The sequence below is a fragment of the Schistocerca cancellata genome, chromosome 2, assembly GCF_023864275.1.
Source record: "Schistocerca cancellata isolate TAMUIC-IGC-003103 chromosome 2, iqSchCanc2.1, whole genome shotgun sequence".
Classification (NCBI taxonomy): Eukaryota; Metazoa; Arthropoda; class Insecta; order Orthoptera; family Acrididae; genus Schistocerca; species Schistocerca cancellata.
In genome coordinates this window covers 507,092,422-507,112,953 of record NC_064627.1, presented here as the reverse complement: position 1 = coordinate 507,112,953, position 20,532 = coordinate 507,092,422, and the positions used below count along the sequence as shown (strand labels likewise).

At 37.4% G+C, this 20,532-nt stretch overlaps 1 protein-coding gene across 1 annotated transcript in view; it reads left to right on the top strand.

Annotated features, from left to right (window-relative positions):
- Positions 1 to 15,452, top strand: part of LOC126162049 (probable actin-related protein 2/3 complex subunit 2) — a 60,534-nt gene extending 45,082 nt beyond the window's left edge. The window contains exons 5-7 of the mRNA XM_049918290.1: positions 1,432 to 1,652; positions 6,161 to 6,362; positions 12,841 to 15,452. Of these exons, the coding sequence (XP_049774247.1) occupies positions 1,432 to 1,652; positions 6,161 to 6,362; positions 12,841 to 12,868 (451 nt within the window). The 3' untranslated portion in view covers positions 12,869 to 15,452. The remainder of the gene's footprint in view (positions 1 to 1,431; positions 1,653 to 6,160; positions 6,363 to 12,840) is intronic.
- The last annotated feature ends 5,080 nt before the right edge of the window (positions 15,453 to 20,532 follow it).

Here is a 20,532-nt window from a genome sequence, read left to right as displayed (position 1 = left end):
GAAGCAACACTTCACACTTGAAAGCATTTTTATTCAGCATACACAAAAGTACAAGGGTGAACTGTCTTTCTCAGCAGAGTTGTCCTGTTTGTACATATGTAGGGTATTATAGCAAATTCCACTATTGCACAGCATTGGCTTATAATTGAAACCTTTTACCTCAGAAAAGTTATGCATAGTTTTCTCACTTAATATGATTGCCTAACAATATATGTGGTTTCTTTTTTTCCTCACTAGAGTACAGCACAAAGGTCATTTTTTTTCCATTGGCTTAGTAATAGTTAAGAAACTGGGTTCTCTTCCTAATAATGCAACAAAAATATTTTTGTTTTATGTTTGAGGTAAGAGGTTTTGATTCTAAACCAATGATAAATGAGTACCAGAACCATCCAGAAATCACAGATGTTAAATAATCAATAATTCCGAGTGACAGCAATCGTACCAGTGATCTGCATGTTGCCAGCTAGCAACTTTAACCCTTGTGCCACAGTAGTCAGAACACAGTATGCTGCAATATTTTTTTCTGCAGCTCATATGTGTCAGACAAATTTACCGTAAAAAAGGCCTTTGGAGTACAGTGGCAGTCGTTGGAAACGGATGGGCTCTATTTTGATCAAACTGGGTGCTTTTTGTAGTTAGCTGTAAGGTACGATGCATCATTCACACCCATGTGTGGATGTCTCTTTCCAACATTTACTATTTTCCAAGCTTTGTAGTAACATATTCCACAGTACGCTGTTGACGTGTGTTAAGAGCACTGCTGGTCTTCTCATATACATATTTTAGATCCAATATATTTCATAAAGACCAAACAAAAGTGTATTATGGAATACACTGTAATGTTAAAATGAAAGTTTTCTGGATGTGGTAGACTAGAAGGCCACTCTAACCCTGGTTGGAAAATTGGTTTCATCAGTGACAGTTAATTACATATGGCACAGTACCATGCCCGAAAAACTGGCATTTTAACTGACTCTGGCTGCAAAATCACAAGCTGTAATGCTTGTGAAATTAGCCCAATTTTTGTGCATTGTACTTGACATGCAGCCAATGAACATAAGACAGTAAAAATTAAAGAAGAGCTTCATTAATGAACTTTGGGGTTACAGGGAGGAGTATGAAATAGGCTGCACAGGAATAACTGAGTGGATGGCTCAACTCTAACAAAAGTAGTTGAGTTTCTTCGTAAGCTGCCAAAGTGACACAAATTAAATGCTAAAAGTCCAAAGGCATGGCACATTTATCAGATTTATTGTGATACTTCTTGGTTTTCCACACCTTTATGGATGAATCAGTGATTGCTACCTAATTTTATTGTAGGCAGTGTGTCAAGATTTATTGTGTTCTTACTTTTTTTATAGTAACAAAATATGAGTTTAAAATTTGTTAATAGTTATGCAGTATATGTGACAAGTAATTGTCTTCTTACAGGTATGTTGAAGCAAAAGCTGATAGAGTGACCGTTGTCTTTAGTACAATATTTAAAGATGAAGATGATATCATAATTGGAAAAGTGTTTATGCAAGAATTTAAAGAAGGAAGAAGAGCAAGCCATACAGCTCCCCAGGTTCTGTTCAGTCACAGAGAACCACCTCTTGAACTCCAAAACACTGATGCCAGAGTAGGAGAAAATATTGGATATATAACCTTTGGTAAGATTCTGGTTAGCTTTGTACAATCTTGTGACAGATTGTGGAAATGTAAATCCCTGTATGCTTATGCAATGAAAAACAATATCAACTCACATTGTTTTTGGGAAGACGTCTCGCCATCTACGTGTGTCAAATAGAAATAATTTCTTTCAGAGCATTCAGCTGTGTGTGTGTGTGTGTGTGTGTGTGTGTGTGTGTGTGTGTGTGCGTGCGTGCGTGCGTGCGTGCGCGCTCGCGCCCTCATCATATTCCAATGCAAAACTCAAGGTATACAATCAATACTTCAATCAGAACTAGTGATGAGATTTGTTGTCAGATAGTGAGACTTTTTAACCAAGGCTTTATCACAGTAGTTCTCTTTCTAACTACATTCTATGGTGTGGTGCAGCAAAGTCCATAAGCAGTCTTGCCAGTTTTCTCAAGAAATGTATTGAAATGCATACCTAAATAAAAGTGTTAGCTTAAAATCCATATTTTTCATATTATAATATTGCAAATGGTGTGGTGTGATACAGCAAAGATCATAAACAGCCTACCCAGTTTTCTAAAGAGATGTGTTGAAATGCACACCTAAATAAAAATTTTAGCTTAAAATCCATCTTTTTGAAAATATTATATTGCAAATGGAAAGATATTAACTCTTGAGAAAGCCATAGTCAGTGGCCATTATAAATATCCTGATTCACTTCTTAACATATTAGTTGTCGTATTTGCCCTAATGAATACTATAGTTGCTAAGTAAGCTCACCACCCCTAAACTAACAGAGAATCCAAACTAAATATTCTTCACACATCCCAATGTGCATGCTACAGGCAGCTACTGCAGAATTATGCTATTGACAGGAGTATCATGTGATACATGGCTCCTTGCCATCATGCATGGCCCCACCATCAGCTTTCATATGTGCACACTACTAAAGTACCAGTGTTTTCAAACCAAATTGGGGGTGGAGAACAGCTCACCATTACACATTTTCTGGAGTTTCTACTAGAATTGTAAAGTAACATAATTTTTTTTAGCATAATAATCAGGAGAATATATCTGCAACAAGCTTTAAACATTTTTGACTGGAAACCAATGGCACAGTGAATTACATTCTGTTTGTAGAGCAGTTGATTTTCATAATGACTTGGTGGCTCACTTGGTCAATATTGATTATAAACCTGAAGATTTTCAGTCTTAAGATCCAGAGTTTTAAATGCTACTGTGGTTTGAATTCACATTGAACTGTAAGTATCTCAGTAATAAAGTTCACATGTTGAAATGAGAAAGGAGCATACCACCTCTACAGGGGAGGGGGAGGAGATAACCATATTACAAGATACCTAAAAGATAACCATATGTGGATGACACAGATTATCCTTCTAGAGTTCATAGTACAAAACTTACTTTTCTTTGTATATTCAATTGTCTGGAATTTTGATTATTCAAATGAGTTATAACAACAGTCGGTCCAGTTAATTGTGTTTCCACTGTATTTGCTGGTTTATCCCTGCTCAGTTAAGACATCAATAAGTGTGAAAAACGCAACATATTTCTGAACTCACTCATCAGGATTTTATTTGTTCAAACAGCCCTCATGAAGAGCTTAAGATGTGTGTGGCACTGGAAAAGTGGGCAAAGGGAAGGGATATTATTAAGGACTTTGACATGCTAAAAATTTATTTTCTTCTTCAAACCAATTGAGTTCCAAAATAGAAAGTAATTAAGAGAAATTTTGTTTTAAGTGCATGTAGTGCAAAATGTAAGTCAAGTGAGATGATATAGACAACATAAGGAAGTGTAAAAGAGAAAAAGTCTTACGTTTAAATAAAGTACCTCTTGCTCAGAATTTAGTTTTTTTTTGTGGAGTTCTTCTCTGATCTGTGGTGCGTAGACCCTCCCCTCACCACTGAATTTCATATATTTCTCCTGTAGGTATTCATCACTGACTGTCTGAATTAGTTTCTTTCAACTTTTTGTAATATATGTAAGCACCTGTACTCCTTGATGGTGACAGTGGTTCAGATTTTTTCTATGTTTTTGGTTTATTGTTCTTAGCCTACCATGTAAGGTTGATCACTGAATGTTGTTATATGTCTCTGAACTGGAACAAATACACTGCTGCCCATTAAATTTGCAACACCATGAAGGTGGCATGCAACAAATGTCAGATTGGCATGATGTGCACTATATGCTTGGATACACAAATGATTAATATTTCAGCTACATTCTTTGTATAAGAAAAGATTAAAAAGTGGATTACTCATTCAGATATTACGTCTGAATATTAGTTGTTTGTGGGAAGATCATATTATGCCTCTATGGTAATGATGGAAGCTGAAGAAATGAATTAAAATTTGTGCAATGGCCAGGACTCAAACCTGAGTCGTCTTGCATTCTATGCAGCACTATGGTGAACACTGCTGCATGAACTATCCAAGTCGAATGCCCTCCCCAAGGCAAACTTCAATTCATATCTTCAGCTTATTCCCCCTAAATTGTCACTTTTGCCAGGGCTCTCTGACATTGGAATGGCACGCCAGGGTTGGACGTAATGGGGGAGGCCCTGTACCCCAGGTGATCTTATGGAACTTATAATTAAATTTTCCCTGAGACATTTAAGCCTCATCTTTATCTATGATAATGTTGGAAGCTGAAGAAATAAATTAAAATTTGTACCAGGACTTGGACCCGGGTTTTCTTGCAGAGCCCTGGCAATAGTGACAATTTAGGGGAAAAATAAGGTGAAGATATGAATTGAAGTTTGTCTTGGGGAGGGCATTTGACTTGGGTAGTTCATGCAGCAATGTTGATTGTAGTGCTGCACCGGTGTGGTGGTCAGCATTTCTGCCTAGTATGCGAGAAGACCTGGGTTTGAGTCCTGGCCATTGCACTAATTTTAATTCATTTCTTCAGCTTCCATCATTATCATAGATAGAGATAAGACTTAAATGTCTTGGGGAAAATTTAATTATAAAATATATTATGCCTTATTTGAGAAAAGAAATTTCTGCCAGCGTGTCAGTATTAAACAGCGGCAGTATTGCGGTATATCAAGACTGCACTTTGTTGTTCAATGATATTGCCTTCACGTTGATTGGGATCTCATGATTGTGATGCAAATACAGAATTGATGGGTTCAGGAGGGCCATGCTCAATACCTCACAGGACCTCAATGACCTCACACTCAGCTATCACCCAGAAGAACAGACACATTGTTTCGTTGACTTTGCAGGATCATGCAGCCTCATCAGTTGCCTTCAGTCAGGAAGTGGGCTTCTTTGCAAGAAGATAATTTTCTACATAGAGAAAGATACTGGAGAACTGCAGATTGTTAGTGTGCAGCCATTGTTGTGGCTTCCCTTGACATGGCGGCAAAGAAAGGTGCTCCAACAATGGTGTGCCCAACAACACTGGACACAGGAATGACACCATCTTGTATTACAACAAGATTCCCAGTTCTGCGTACAGCATCATGATGGACATGTCCATATAAAGAGGTTCCAAGGACAACAAACATTGACAGATTGCATTGATCGTTGTCATATGGACCTAGCAACTAGTGTGATGGTGTGGGGTGTCATTGGGTACACTAAATGATCACCTCTGGTTCGCATAGCCAGGAATTTGGACAGTAGACATCACATTTTATCTTAAATTATGTAATGCAAGAATGCATGTTGCCCGTCTTGTCCAGATGTACTTTGACAGTGGTAGTGTTTGACTGTTGGCCTTGTCAGGATGTTCTTCAGATCTCATACCCAATAAAAAAAATCAAACAATAGATTAACCAAGATACTGGCATGACACCACTCCTGCCACTTTGATTGATGAACTTTGACAGAAGAATTAAAGCAGCATGGAATGCCATATCTTGTCATCCAAGCTTAGTTAAACTCAATGCCCAGCTTAGAGCCATTGAGGCTGGCAGAGGTGGTAAATCTGTGTACTAAATTTAACACTCTGTATATTCCTAAATCATACAAATTTAATCATCCTACTGCACAGTAAATGCACTGTAAGTAAAAATTTGTTTTTTGCTATTCTTACTGGTGTTGCAACTTCAGTGGCCAGCAGCCTATATTAAGTCAGCAAATGAAGAAAGCCGTAGAGTTCCCCAAGGAGAGCAAATCAGGGGGCTTATGTCTTATTGTAGGAAACAATTTGTTTTGTTGGTTGCAAGAGTGTTACCTTGGTTAGTGCTCACTTAAATTTTATTGCACCTACTAGTAGCTACTTGGTCTGTCATTAAGGATTCCGAATTAGAAAATTCTTTACTTTAGCATCCAAAATATTTAATGGTGTCATCAATCTGAAGTGCAGCAGCGAAGGATAGAAAGGTAGAGTAATTACAATGGAAGAGATTGTTGAATGTTAACCAAATGTCTTTCTTATGTATGACAGTTACCTCATTTTTCTTGTAAAATCATTTTTAATCAGTTTATATGTCCACAGAAATGCAGTGTAATTAAATTATTTTGATAAATAGTATAATTCTAACTGTGTCTCATACCATTTGTTTTAGTTCTGTTCCCACGACACACAAACAGGAGCACCAGGGACAATACCATAAACTTAATTCATATATTCAGAGATTATCTTCATTACCACATCAAGTGCTCAAAGGCATACATCCACTCTCGCATGAGAGCTAAGACATCAGATTTCCTCAAAGTCCTAAATAGAGCAAGACCAGAACCCAAGAATGTAGAAAAGAAAACAATAACGTAAGTGTAACAATTTTAAATATTGGTTGAGTGCTGCAAATCATGCTAGTTTCTTGTTAACTGGAATGTGTATATTCTTGGTGGGGTTTCCCCATGTATGGTACTTCATTTTGATGCTGATTTTACTATCCTTTTGAAGTGTTTGTTGTTAATTTTAGATTTTCTTATTTTTAACCATCACAAAAACTTGAGCTAAGTTAGTACATTTTGTTCAGGCTTGTATGACTGACTTGAGTAGTGTCTGCAGTCACATTCCACGTTGTAGAGTGCATTTCAAGTCTGCTTCATAAATGACACAGATAAAAAGTCCAGTAATTTTCTTTTTTGAATTACAAAACACCAGTCATGTGCAAACAGAAACAAATTCTTTTTTTTTTTTTTTTTTTTTTTTTTTTTTTTTTTTTTTTTTTTTTTTTTTTTTTTAAACCATGTTCTAGACAAAGGAAGACAAATCTGCTTATTCTCAGCTACATAAATTACTTTAATATTTGTCCCTTTATTTGCCCTGTTCTGCTTACAATTTCATTGAATGGCTAAAGTATGCAGACTCTTACCTCCATCAATCCATTTTTATAGAATATAGCTTTAATTAGCTTATCATATTTAATTTTAGTTGCATTGTTCTATTTCTGTATGTGTGACATTCAGAATACAATATTTTGACTAACAATATTTGAATTGTGTTATTTCCAGTATCTATTCACACTGTAAATTATTCCATAATCACTTTTCCACATTCATCACATATTCTGTCCACAGACTGCTTATAATGAACAGTGCGTGAATTTTACCCTTTTGGCACTGTGCTGGCCTCATTAAAAGAGTTTATTTAATAGTTAAATTGTAAAGTCCCAAAGGCTGAAAAAATCTTCTCTTTTCACCCTATTCTTTCCAGATGCTTTCATAAAAGCCAATTCTTGCCCTAAAAACACCTCCTTTTACACACCTTTCATTCTCCTCCAACTGAACAAGGTGCCACATATTTAGCATGCTGGCCTTGCAATCAGGAAAAGCAGAGTTCAAATCCTAATCTAGCCATCCAGATCTAAGTTTTCTGTGGTCTCTCGACATTGTTCTAGATAAATGATAAGGCAGTTTCTTTGAAATTCCTTTGAAAAGGGTATTCGTCCCACACTTGTCCAGTGAAACATCAACTTCATCTTTGATGATCTTTTTATTAGCTGGATGTTATATTACAAATATGCGCTGAAGAGCCACAGAAACCTGTACACCCGCCTAATATCATGTAGGGCTCCTGTAAGCACACAGAAGTGCCACAACGCAATGTGACATGGACTTTTGACTAATGTCTGAACCTAGTTGTATTATAGAGTCCAAGTCCCAAAGGCTGAAAAAATCTTCTCTTTTCACCCTATTCTTTCCAGATGCTTTCATACAAGCCAATTCTTGCCCTAAACACACCCCCTTTTACACACCTTTCATTCTCCTCCAACTGGAGGAAACTGACACCATGAATCCTGCAGGGCTATCCATAAATCCGTAAGAGTATGAGAGGGTGGAGATAACTTCTGAACAGTGCGTTGCAAGGCATCCCAGATATGCTCAATAATGTTTGTGTCTAGGAAGTATGGTGACCAGCGGAAGTGTTTAAACTCAAGAGTTCCTGTAGCCACTATGCAGCAATTCTGAACATGTGGGGTGTTGCATTATCCCGCTGGAATTGCCCAGGTCAGTCGAAATTCCCAATGGATGATATGAATGGATGCAGGTGATCAGATAGTATGCTTAGGTACGTGTCACCTGTCACAGTATCTAGACGTATCAGGGATCCCTTATTACGCCAACTGCACTCATCCCAGACCATTACAGAGCCTCCACCAGCTTGAACAGTCCTCTGCTGACATGCAGGGTCTGTGGATTCATGAGGTTGTTTGCTTACCCATACACGTCCATCTGCTCAATACGATTTGAAACGAGGCTTGTCCGACCAGGCAACATTTTTCCAGTCATCAGCAGTCGAATGTCTGTGCTGACGAGCCCAAGCGAGGCATAAAGCTTTGTGCCGTGCAGCCATCAAGGGTACGCAATATCAGTGATGTTTCATTGAAAGGTTCACATGCTGACATTTGTTGATGGCCCAGCATTGAAACGTGTAGCAATTTGCGGAAGGGTTGCACTTCTATCACGTTGAAAGATTTTCTTCAGTCGTCATTGGTCCCATTCTTGCAGGCTCTTTTTGCAGCCCCAGCGATGTCGGAGATTTAAAGTTTTACTGGATTCCTGATATTTATGGTACACTTGTGAAACGGTGGTATGGGAAAATCCCTACTTTTTTGCTACCTCAGAGATGCTGTGTCCCATTGCTCATGCACCAGCCATAACACCACATTCAGACTCTCAAGTCTTCATCACCTGCCATTGTAGCAGCAGTAACCAATCTAACAACTGCACCAGACACTTGTTGTTCTATATATCTGTTGCCAACCGCAGCACTTTAGTCTGCCGGTTTATATATCTCTGTATTTGAATACGTATGCCTATACCAGTTTCTTTGGCACTTCAGTGTACTTCCATCCTTCAACTCTCATTACTCAATCCCATTTGGTATATTTATCCTGTCTACTTGCCTCATTGGCTCTTGTCTGTGTGGTTGGAGTGTCCATTTTTTCCCTCTGCCTTGTCAACTATATTCTAATGTAATTTTTTTTTTTTAATGGCTCTTCTGTTCTTCCCATTTGATTCAATTTCTTTTATACTCCTCTCTAGTGTCCTTGCCATTTAGACTTAACTATTGTCTCTGTGGTAACTGTTAGGTAAAAACTTAATTTTTTACTGTCACTTCCTTAAAATAGCTTATATGTGTTATAGTGACTTATCAGTTGTGTCCCAGTTTATTGCCCCATTGTTACACTTACTTACTGACTGGCATTACAGACCTTGTAAAACTTTGGCCTCCTTTGTTACCTGCCTCTATTCTTCACTGTCCATCATTTTTCTTTTCCAATTCCTGACTCCCATTGCTCCTCCATACCTTCAAGCCACCTTTTCCTGGGTTTTTTCTCCTTCTCCATTTGGGCTTCCCTATAAACACTTTCTTAACAGTTTGAGTTTCTGGCATTCTCTGTACATGTCCAGCCCATCTTATTCTTCCTTACTTGATTTTCATTACAATATTCATCTGTCCAAAAAGTGTCTGTAGTTCTGTGTTTGTCCTTATTTCCAACTTCGTTCCTCTCCCACTGCCATAAATATCTTTCTCAAAATCTTCATTTTTCCATCTCAGTAACCAGCCTTCCTCCCTTGTGGTCACCACCCAGCTTTCTGATCCATGCATTCTGCAAGAAGCAACAACATTGGTTTCCACTAGCTATCCTTTCTCAAATTTCTTCTGGTGTTATCATCTTCTGGTATTATCAGGCCTAGGTATTCCACTCTTTGGTACTCTTTCCCATTTATTTTTATTGAAGTGTCTCCTCTGTTCCCACTAGGATCTCTCATCATCGTATTCTTTGTTTTACCTATATCTGTTTCCATTCTGGACTTATACACTGCTCCTTCCAATGCAACATCATTACCCTACAAGGCTCTGATATTCCTTGCAATTAATGGGATGTCATCAGCATATACCACCACCTCTGCCTGCTGGTTAAGTATTATTCCTCCTAGGTTTGTTGGCATTTGCCAAATTACCTTCTCTAGCACTAAGTTAAAGAGGAGCACAGAGATCACAATTTCCTGCTGCAGCCCCCTCCCCACAAGGAACTCTACTGACAACTCTTGCACTATTCTAATCTTGCAAACTGTTGCTTTCATTGTCATTCAGTCAACTTCCCTAATTTTAGTGGGATTCTAAAATCCTTCATAGTTTATAGAATCTCATCCCTGTCTAGGCTGTCATATGTTTGTTTAAAGTAAACGTGCAACTGATGCAGCTGCTTGTCATTCATAAATATTCTCTCACACTCATCTGAATAAAAATAGCTGGTCTGTTGTGGATCTATTTTTCCTAAATCCAGCCTAATAATCTCCCAGTATCATTTCCATCCGGTATCGTAGCTGAGAAGCTAAAATCTTACTAAACACCCTACATGTTGTATCTAAGAAAGTAATTCCATGGTAAGTACTGCACTCTGCCCAGTCATCTTTTTTATGTAATGGGCAGCTTATTCCCATGCTCCATTCCTTAGGAATTTCTTCCTTTATCCATATTTCCTTTATTAATTTACTGTCAGCTGCCTCCTCCTTTCCCCCATGTTTTAATAATTTGGCCTCTATGTTGTGTTCTCCTGCTGCTTAGTTATTCTTTAAGTTTTTAATTGCATTCTTCACTTCCTCTCATTCTGATGGTTTGGCTTCCTGCTCCTTCGCATTTACCTCTAATTCCAATTCAGAGTTCAGTTCCTCCTCTTGTTCATTCAAGGTTTCCTCTCTCTCTCTCTCTCTCTCTCTCTCTCTCCCTCTCTCTCTCTCTCTCTCTCTCTCTTTGCTCTCTGTTCGCTGACCCTGTTCCATGAAGTAACTCAGCAAAATACTTTTGCCAACTTCCCGAACTTTGCTTTTATCTCCAATGAGGTTTCCACCTTTATCCTTTTAAGACTGCTCTCAGTTGGAACCCTCTCTTCATTGCTCTAGATCTTTCATAGAATTTTCATTTCTATTTATTATCCCTCATTTAGTCCAACTACTCTATCTTCCTACTCTCATACTTCCTTTCCTTCACCCTAAAGAATGTATCTTCTCTTTTGCCCTTCTCTCTATAGTCTTCTACTACTGGTGTTGTCCCCCCCCCCCCCCCCCCCCCCAGTTCATTTCTCTCTTGGATCGTCAGTGAGCATTCCTCATCAAGCCATTTCACTGCACTTTGGTGTTCTGCCCTCTCCAGTACTTCTTCTGTGGCTATACTGATGGCTGTTTTTGCTGTCCTCCATATAGTTTCCAAATACCCGTCCATCCATGTGCTCATTCTTGTCTTCATAATCTCTTCTAATTTCTTTTTGTACTCTTCCTGCTTTTCTTTGATTTAGATTTTTTATATATTGTATTCCCCCCCCCCCCCCCCCCCACACACACACACACACACACACACACACTCTTTTTGTTTCTTGCCATTCTCTAGACTCTCTATACCTGATCCGCACTAACAGTAAGTAATAATCTGTGTGTCCATCTTTCATTGGATGCCGTGTGCCTTTTGTCATCTCCTTACCATTGACGAAGTCTGTCAGCGTTAGTGTTATCATCAGTGACTTCATCCTAACTTTCTTTTCCTGTTGTTTTGCTGTACACTTCTTCTTCTCCAGTTTTCACTTTCAGATCCGTAAGTATTGTTTTTGCATCATGCCTTTGCACTTTGGTGATTTTGTCCTCCAGTTTGGAGTAAAATGCATCCTTCTCATCTTCATTTGATTCCTATGTTAGGTGCAGAGGCACACATCATCGTAATATTGAAAAAAATTGTCCTAACTCTTAAAGAACACAACCTGTTGCTAACTGCTTTGAAACTAATTATATTTGGCTTCATTGAGCTGTGTATAAGAAAGCCAATACAATGATGGCCTGTATTCCACTCACTATCCTGCAGAATATATTTCTCCAATGTGATTGCTCCCTGTCTTTTCCATTTTATTTATTGTAGCACAGCTATTTTTATTCTATTCTTACCCATTTCCTTGCTGATTTCTCACAATTTGTTTGCTCTCTTTTAAGTTTTGTCACATTCCAGATGGGTATCATGATATCCATATTCCTTCTTGTTAACCTTTTTCTTTGCTGTGTCATCATCTTGTAAACCATATCCTTCCTAGTTCAGTGTTTGGTATCTGCAATAATATTACAAGATGGGATTGTTTGACCCACACCCAACCCTGAACCTGGAGAAGTAGGATTTTTTCCTTGGGAGTTTATTCCCCTAGGGAGGTTGGCTTCCTTTCACTTATAAAGTCTCCTTTACCCTCCCTAAGACATGATTCATCTGATCCTCTTTCGAGGCTTGCTGGCTTGGGTAACACTGCCATTAGCTATGTTTCCACTGGCAGAGCCCTTGACTGGAGCATGCAAACCCTCCTGCCTGGCACTGAAGGTGCCTTCGATAAGGCTGTGTCTTATGGTAGATGCGACACTGTTACGCATGTACTATAATTTTCTACTTTGTCTTTCTCCACCTTCTTCCACCGTATCAGATTTTGTCTAGAACGAATTTTGAGTCAATTTATTGCATTTTTTTTTTGTATGCAATTCTGTCATTGTTACAGTATCTGCTACAGACATTGCCTTAACATGTGTTTGTATAGGACATAAAGGCCACATTTATTGTTTAATTTTATAACATTCCTTTGACATAGCAAATCTCTCTGTCTCTCTCTCTCTCTCTCTCTCTCTCTCTCTCTCTCTCTCTCGTGTGTGTGTGTGTGTGTGTGTGTGTGTGTGTGTGTGAGAGAGAGAGAGAGAGAGAGAGAGAGAGAGAGAGAGAGATTTAACTATATATTTTCTCTTACCATTGTGTTCTTTTCTTTTGCAGTGGACGGTCTTTTATTAGGAAAGAATGATTCACCATGAAACATAGTGCATTCAAAATCATGGCTTTTTCATCTGTGCAAAGGCTTCAAGGAAACGCTCATTTATATTGCACAGTGTCTGTGCAGAGAAGCCTTGTTCACAGTGTTTGTCATTGATAGACTGCTGAAACATTAATAAACTTGTACATTATGAAAATTGGCTGGTGCTACTGCTACTGCAGCATCCCATCCCAGTTATTTGGTCACTACTCAAGGGGCAGCCTCCTCTTAAGTCGTATTCAATCTCTTGTGTCAAAAACAATAAGTTTATATCGGATAGTTCAGAATTTTGAGAACAGAAGTCAGCCTTATGGAAGAAAGAAACAAGGCGACATTTATTATCTTAGTATTGGAGTATTATGTCAATATCTGTCAGTCAATATTGTTTTATTTTATTAATTTAATTTTTCTACATCGTGTTTCATCATTTATAAACATTTTCCTTCTGTGGCTGTGTTTTTAGACACTGAACAGAAATCGAGAACAAAACATTTTGGAATAAAAATGTGAATTTAATGATTGGTACATATTGCTAGGTAGTATGCTATCATTTTATCAGTCAAGGGAGTCTGATTTCATACTTTATTTCCCTTTTTTGTTATGCTTATTTATTGTTTAATGTGGTTTTAAGAACAGTCAAAAACATTTAAGTGTGTTTCATTTTTTGTAACAATGACCTACTAATTTTTATTGTTATATTTTGCAACTGTGAGTAGCAATGCCAGATGTCAGCTTTTCATTTTTTTAACAGCAAATGAATGGAAGAGTGTATTACTTATATTGTGAATGTGAGCCTGTATACAAATCAGTAGTGCCTTATCTGGGGACAAGATATCAGTCACAGAATATTATAATCCATAAGTATCCATACCCAGTGCTTCAATTCATGTTCCTTTCAAATATTAATAAACACTTCAGTTCGTTATTGCTGTTGACATTGCTTCACTTAAGGTTTTGAGGTTAGTGAAGAAAAAAAATATGATTTCATTGCCACAGTGTGTAAGGGCCTTTCAGTTACGCATGTAAAACAGCATTCTTGATAGCTGTATATACTTGAATACATTTGTTAGAATTCAATTAATGCATCATATCACTTTACCTTTATTTGTGTTTAACCAGGAGTGACTACACTGTATAAACATTTATCAATACAATGGCTGCATTTTTATGACCTAATTGGTCTAGATTTTTGTTTCATACTTTCATTGACTTGTAAGAGTATGGTATAAAAAGATGTAATTACAGATCAGTCTAGTGTAAATGAGGTAATGAGTCCTAGTGAGTTTGGGCAGCATTTCGAATTCACTAATTTCACTAAACTAATTTAGAAGTACTTGCAGGTGCTATCTAGCTGTTTTACTGCTGCACCCATCTGATTTGTTATAAAACTTTCTGCCCTTGGTATACAATGCAACAATGCAATGCTCCAATTCTAAGGTAATTACAGTACTTTTATAGAACTCGTTTACATTTTGCTCATGAGAGTTCCAACTTTATGCCTAATACCGTCTCAAAGCTTTGTTGTACACAGTGACAAAAGATTAGGGAACAAAGCTGATGTTAATTGTTGAATAACTTTTTTAAATCTTGTGAATATTGTAATTAAACTCAATATGATTGATTGATTATAAACATGTAAAAATAATGCAATAACAGTGCATGTGAAAGTTGTTATATAGTAGTGGAACTATAAAGTGAAAACCACTACCTCAGACTGTGTGAGGAAATCTAGTATCGTGAAACACATTTGCAGTTTTTACGTCTGTGAAATATGAGAACATGATTAATAGTTCCTGTGCATGACCAGCACAGTGTTGTGAAGTGTATTGTGAGATACGATGTTCGAGGTGCCGTACATGTGTGATAATTTGATGTGGTATGCCTAGAAGTACGAAGGTTCCACAGAAAACAGATTATTATAACTTAATCTTCGTGGCGGGTTTGTTGTGATTTCAGTGATTTATTTTGGTCTGAAGCACAAGTTAAAAAAAAAAAAAGATGGAGGAAGCGTTCAATGAGCTTTTATTTTAGAATTTTATATTTTTATTTCTTTAAGTAAATAACATGCCACATGTAGAAGTTCCATTTTTTGGCAGGAAAGTGATGTGATTTATTTATAACTGCTCATGTTAAATATTTATAATTAAGTTATAAATTAAAAACATATCAACAGTAATTTTTCAGACGTTGTATTATAAATGATTAATGTTACTTGCACAGCTCTCTTCTGTGTCTCAAAAGATAATTTTATATTTTAAATGCCTCATTTATATTCGTTGTTTTCCTTGTTACCTTTGTTATTCAGATATTCAATTTTGAAGCGGCCAGAAAACTTACTTGCTGTACAGTTGCAGCAAGGGGAGCATATCTGGCCAGTGATATGCAAATCTTATTTTTTCTGCTGCATCGTGTTTGTCAGTGCAAACTCGGATACTTAACAGTAATTTTTCTGTACAATTCCAATTTATGTCGTTGTTTTTTATTATGATTATAAATATAATATGCATTAAAAATAACAGAAGTTAGATTTGTTATGTAATTTACTTTTATTAATACAGACATTGTCTTCCTTAAATCCTGTTTTACTTCTTGGTAGTAGATTGAAGAAAAACCTCTCAAGACATCCAATGTCCTGCATTTTCATAATTATTTACCACTGAACATTGCAGCATTTGTATGTTCACAAAAGATTAAGACTGCTTGATAAACCAGAATTCAAATTTGAAATCAGGTTTTTGTGAGAAATACTCTACAAAGTGAGCTATTTGATCATACCTCAAAGAGTAAGTGACGTTATCAGCACGTTGTTACTCCCCCTTTGTCTCAAACTCAACACAGAGGTCAGCTGTTAGAGTAGTACCATTAAGAAGACAAGATGATGTCTTAAGTGCAGGCAGATAATTTTAGCCCAACTCAGTCATCCTATCAAATGTTCTGTGTTGTCACTATACATATTTTCACTTAGAAAAAATAAAAAAACTGTACTTTAATGATTTCCCAGAAAAAACACACTGCATTCAGTGAAAAAAAAATACATTAATATTTTCATTTGTCATATTAATGAGGAAGGAGCTTTGGAGACAGCAGGACATCACGAGAGTAATTTAAACTGCAAAAATGCTGTGGAGTTGTTGGGGGGGGGGGGGGGGGGGGGAGATTCTAGTTTACTGGTAAGTAACATCCACTGTGGCAATTAGAGTCTGAAAAGACATCTAAGGTGAAATGATTGGTGAAGCTGTGAATTCTAGGCAGAAAGTGCAATTATATGAGGATAGATTTTGTCAATGTTGCAGACAGATATTGTTACTTTAAACTTAATGTCATCCTGGTAGTCATATTTAATGATGTCATTTAGGTAACATGTATAGCTGCTCAGCTCCATTTCAAATTAAATTTCCTAAAAATATATGTAATATTTGTAAAAATTTGACATGGTTCTGAATAATTTCATCCATTACCTTCCTAGAATACTGTATGCTGATAAATCAGAAAATCTGTTCCAGCGGAAGACTAGGCTGCTACTTTTTACCTCCAACTAGCTTAGCAAAAAGGGGGATAAAACAATAGTAAAGAATTACAGATCCATCTTGTTATTACCAGGTGCTTTAAAAATTGAGATCATCATGAAAAATGAAACCTATGAAAACATGTTACAGAAAAAAATCTTAGTGGCTAACAAATCAGATTTTAAACATTTGTCATGCGAATTTTCTTTGACTTAAGATATTCTAGAATCAATAAATCAGAAATTATTCCCATTGAGAATTTGTGACCAAGTTAATCACATTTGTTGTGTAAGTCATGATATTGTCTTACTAAAGTTAAATTGTTATGAAATAGTAGATACAGCAAGTTCATAGTTTTTATCTTGCCTGTACAACGAAAACAGTGTGTGTATGTTCTTGGATAGTCGCATTACAATAGGCACTCCACATTTGCAAGAATCAGGTCTGGTGTACTGCAGAGTGCCATTATGAGTCATCTGTTGTATCATTCATAAAGAAATGAAGTTCCATCTACAGTGTCAAAAGATGAAAATGTTTGCCAGTGATGCATACAGGGAGGTCCATTGATCGGGACCTGGCCAAATATCTCGCGAAATAAGCACAAACGAAAATACTACAAACAACGAAACTTGTCTAGCTTGAAGGGGGAAACCAGATGGCGCTGTGTTTGGCCCGCTAGATGGCGCTGCCATAGGTCAAATGGATATCAACTGCGTTTTTTAAAATAGGAACCCCCATTTTTTATTACATATTCATGTAGTACATAAAGAAATATGAATGTTTTAGTTGGACCACTTTTTTTTGCTTTGTGCTAGATGACGCTGTAATAGTTACAAACATATGAGTACGTGGTATCGTGTAACATTCCGCCAGTGTGGACGGTATTTGCTTTGTGATACATTACCCATGTTAAAATGGACCATTTACCAATTGTGGAAAAGGTCGATATTGTGTTGATGTATGGCTATTTTGATCAAAATGCCCAATGGGCGTTTGCTATGTATGCTGCTTGGTATCCTGGACAACATCACCCAAGTGTCCGGACCATTCATCAGATAGTTATGTTATTTAAGGAAACAGGAAGTGTTCAGCCACATGTGATATGTCAACCATGACCTGCAACAAATGATGATGCCCAAGTAGGTGTTTTAGCTGCTGTCGCGGCTAATCCACACATCAGTAGCAGACAAATTGCGTGAGAATCGGAAATCTCAAAAACGTCGGTGTTGAGAATGCTACATCAACATCGATTGCACCCGTACCATATTTCTATGCACCAGGAATTGCATGGCGATGACTTTGAACATCGTGCGCAGTTCTGCCACTGGGCACAAGAGAAATTATGGGACGATGACAGATTTTCTGCTCGCTTTCTATTTAGCGACGAAGCGTCATTCACCAACAGCGTTGGTAAAGCGGCATAATATGCACTATTGGGCAACGGAAAATCCGCGATGGCTGCGACAAGTGGAACATCAGCGACCTCGGCGGATTAATGTATGGTGCGGCATTATGAGAGGAAGGATAATTGGCCCCCATTTTATCAATGGCAATCTAAATGGTGCAATGTATGCTGATTTCCTACGTAATGTTCTACCGATGTTACTACAAGATGTTTCACTGCATGACAGAATGGCGGTGTACTTCCAACATGATGGATGTCCGGCACATAGCTCGCGTGTGGCTGAAGCAGTATTGAATAGCATATTTCATGACAGGTGGATTGATCGTCAAAGCACCATGCCATGGCCCACATGTTCACCGATCTGACGTCCCCGGATTTGTTTCTGTGAGGAAAGTTGAAGGATATTCGCTATTGTGATCCACCAACAACGCGTGACAGTCAGTGCATTGTCAATGTATGTGCGAACATTACGGAAGGCGAACTACTCGCTGTTGAGAGGAATGTTGTTACACATATTGCCAAATGCATTGAGGTTGACAGACATCATTTTGAGCATTATTGCATTAATGTGGTATTTACAGGTAATCACGCTGTAACAGCATGCGTTCTCAGAAATGATAAGTTAACAAAGGTACATGTATCACATTGGAACAACCGAAATAAAATGTTGAAACGTACCTACGTTCTGTATTTTAATTTAAAAAACCTGCCAACAGTTCATCTAAAATTGTGAGCTATATGTTTGTGACTATTACAGCACCATCTATCACAAAACAAAAACAGTGGTCCAACTAAAACATTCATATTTCTTTACGTACTACAAGAATATGTAGTAAAAAAATGCATTCGATATCCATTTGTGACCTACGGCAGCGACATCTAGCGGGCCAACCATAGCGCCATCTGGTTTCCCCCCTTCAAGGTAGACAAGTTTCGTTTTTGGTAGATTTTTCATTTGATGCTTATTTCATGAGATATTTGGCCTGGTCATGATAATGGACCACCCTGTATATAAGAATAAAAAGATTGTACCAGTTCTCTTGCTGAAAATACAGCTAATGAAATATTTGGAAACATGAGTAGGTGGTTCAACTGAAATGGATTATAATTAAATTTTGATAAGATTGTGTACATATACTGAAATACTTCACATGGAACTCCACAAGTTATAAATATAATCTATTCAAACAATTAAATGCAAGATAGACAGTATTCAGTTTTTATGTCTATAGGTCAACTGGAAAACCCATGTATAGAAATTATTAAGGTGCACAAATTCAGCTACATTTACAGTAAATATAATTACAACTATATGTGATTTTGTTATTAAGATAGTTTTTTTGCATATTTATATTTTCTTATGAGTTATGGAATCATTTGTGAATACTTCATTTATTAGGATAAAATTTTCAGAATATGGAAGATAATGTTACTTATAGAATATGCTGCAAAGACATCTTCAGAAACTTGTTATTTTGACTACTGTTTCGCATCTACAGAGCAGCCCAAATCCTGGGACCATGTTATGCAGATTACAGAGAACGTGTTACTGGTCAGAATAGGTTAGTGTTTTTAACTGGCTTAAACAACTTAATTCCTTATAGCAACAACTTGTAACAAGTGTTCAAAATGAAAAACACCACTCTTGACGAACACATTACAGTGAAGCAGAAAATTTTGCACTGCAGTCTCTCTAATATCCCGATTATCTGTTGTGCAATGAGAAAGGCAGTTGTCACCCACCAAGCCAGTTCCGTTTCCAGTTCTGTTAGGATTTTGTACAATAACAAATTACTTAACATCATTGGCGTGAGATAGCTTTTGCACTAGGCACATCACAGGAACTCTCCTTGTAATCCAATGATGACATATATGTTTATAGATGGTAATACTGAAGTGGAATGGAGCATTTTTTTGTTGAAACCACAACGTGAGGTACAGTCACCAGCAAATGTTGCAGCACATCTTATATGAACTACAGGTAATGGGACACACCAATATCTGTGAGTTCCTGTAATGAAAATCAGTAAATTATGTGACAAAATTGCTAACCAAAGACTTACCATCAGGAGACGAAATGTTTGATGTTGACAATAGGCACTCTAAGGAGTACTACTGTCTTGGATGTTATGACTTAATGATATTGTGCTCCTCACTTACTGCTGGCTTCTGAAATTTTGAAAGCTGAGCTTTTTTCTCTGGAGTGAGTGTTGTCACATGGTATTATGCCAACAATGTCCCAGCATTACCAGTCACGTGTCCTTGGTGAGCGCAGAGAGTCGTCATTGGGCTTCAAGCATGGAGCGCTCACGCACGGCCACAGAGTGGATAAATAATATGAATAATTTGCTGCTGTTGTTGTTGTTTTTTGTTTTCAGTCTAAAGATTGGTTTGATGCAGGTCTTCATACTACTCTATCCTGTGTGAGCCTCTTCATCACCAAAGAACTACTGCAACCCACATCTTTCTAAATCTGCTGACTGTATTCTCTCTTGGTCGCCTCTCCCTCTACGATTTTTACCTCACATAATTCCCTCCAATACCAAATTGGTGATCCCTTGATGTCTCAGAATGTGTCTTGTCAACTGATTCCTTCTTTTGGACAAGTTGTGCCACAAATTTCTTGTCTCCCCAATTCTCTTCAGTGCTTCCTGATTAGTTACATGATCGACCCGCCTAACCTTCAGCACTCTTCTTTAACACCACATTTCAAATGTTTCTGTTCTCTTTTTGTGTAAACTGTA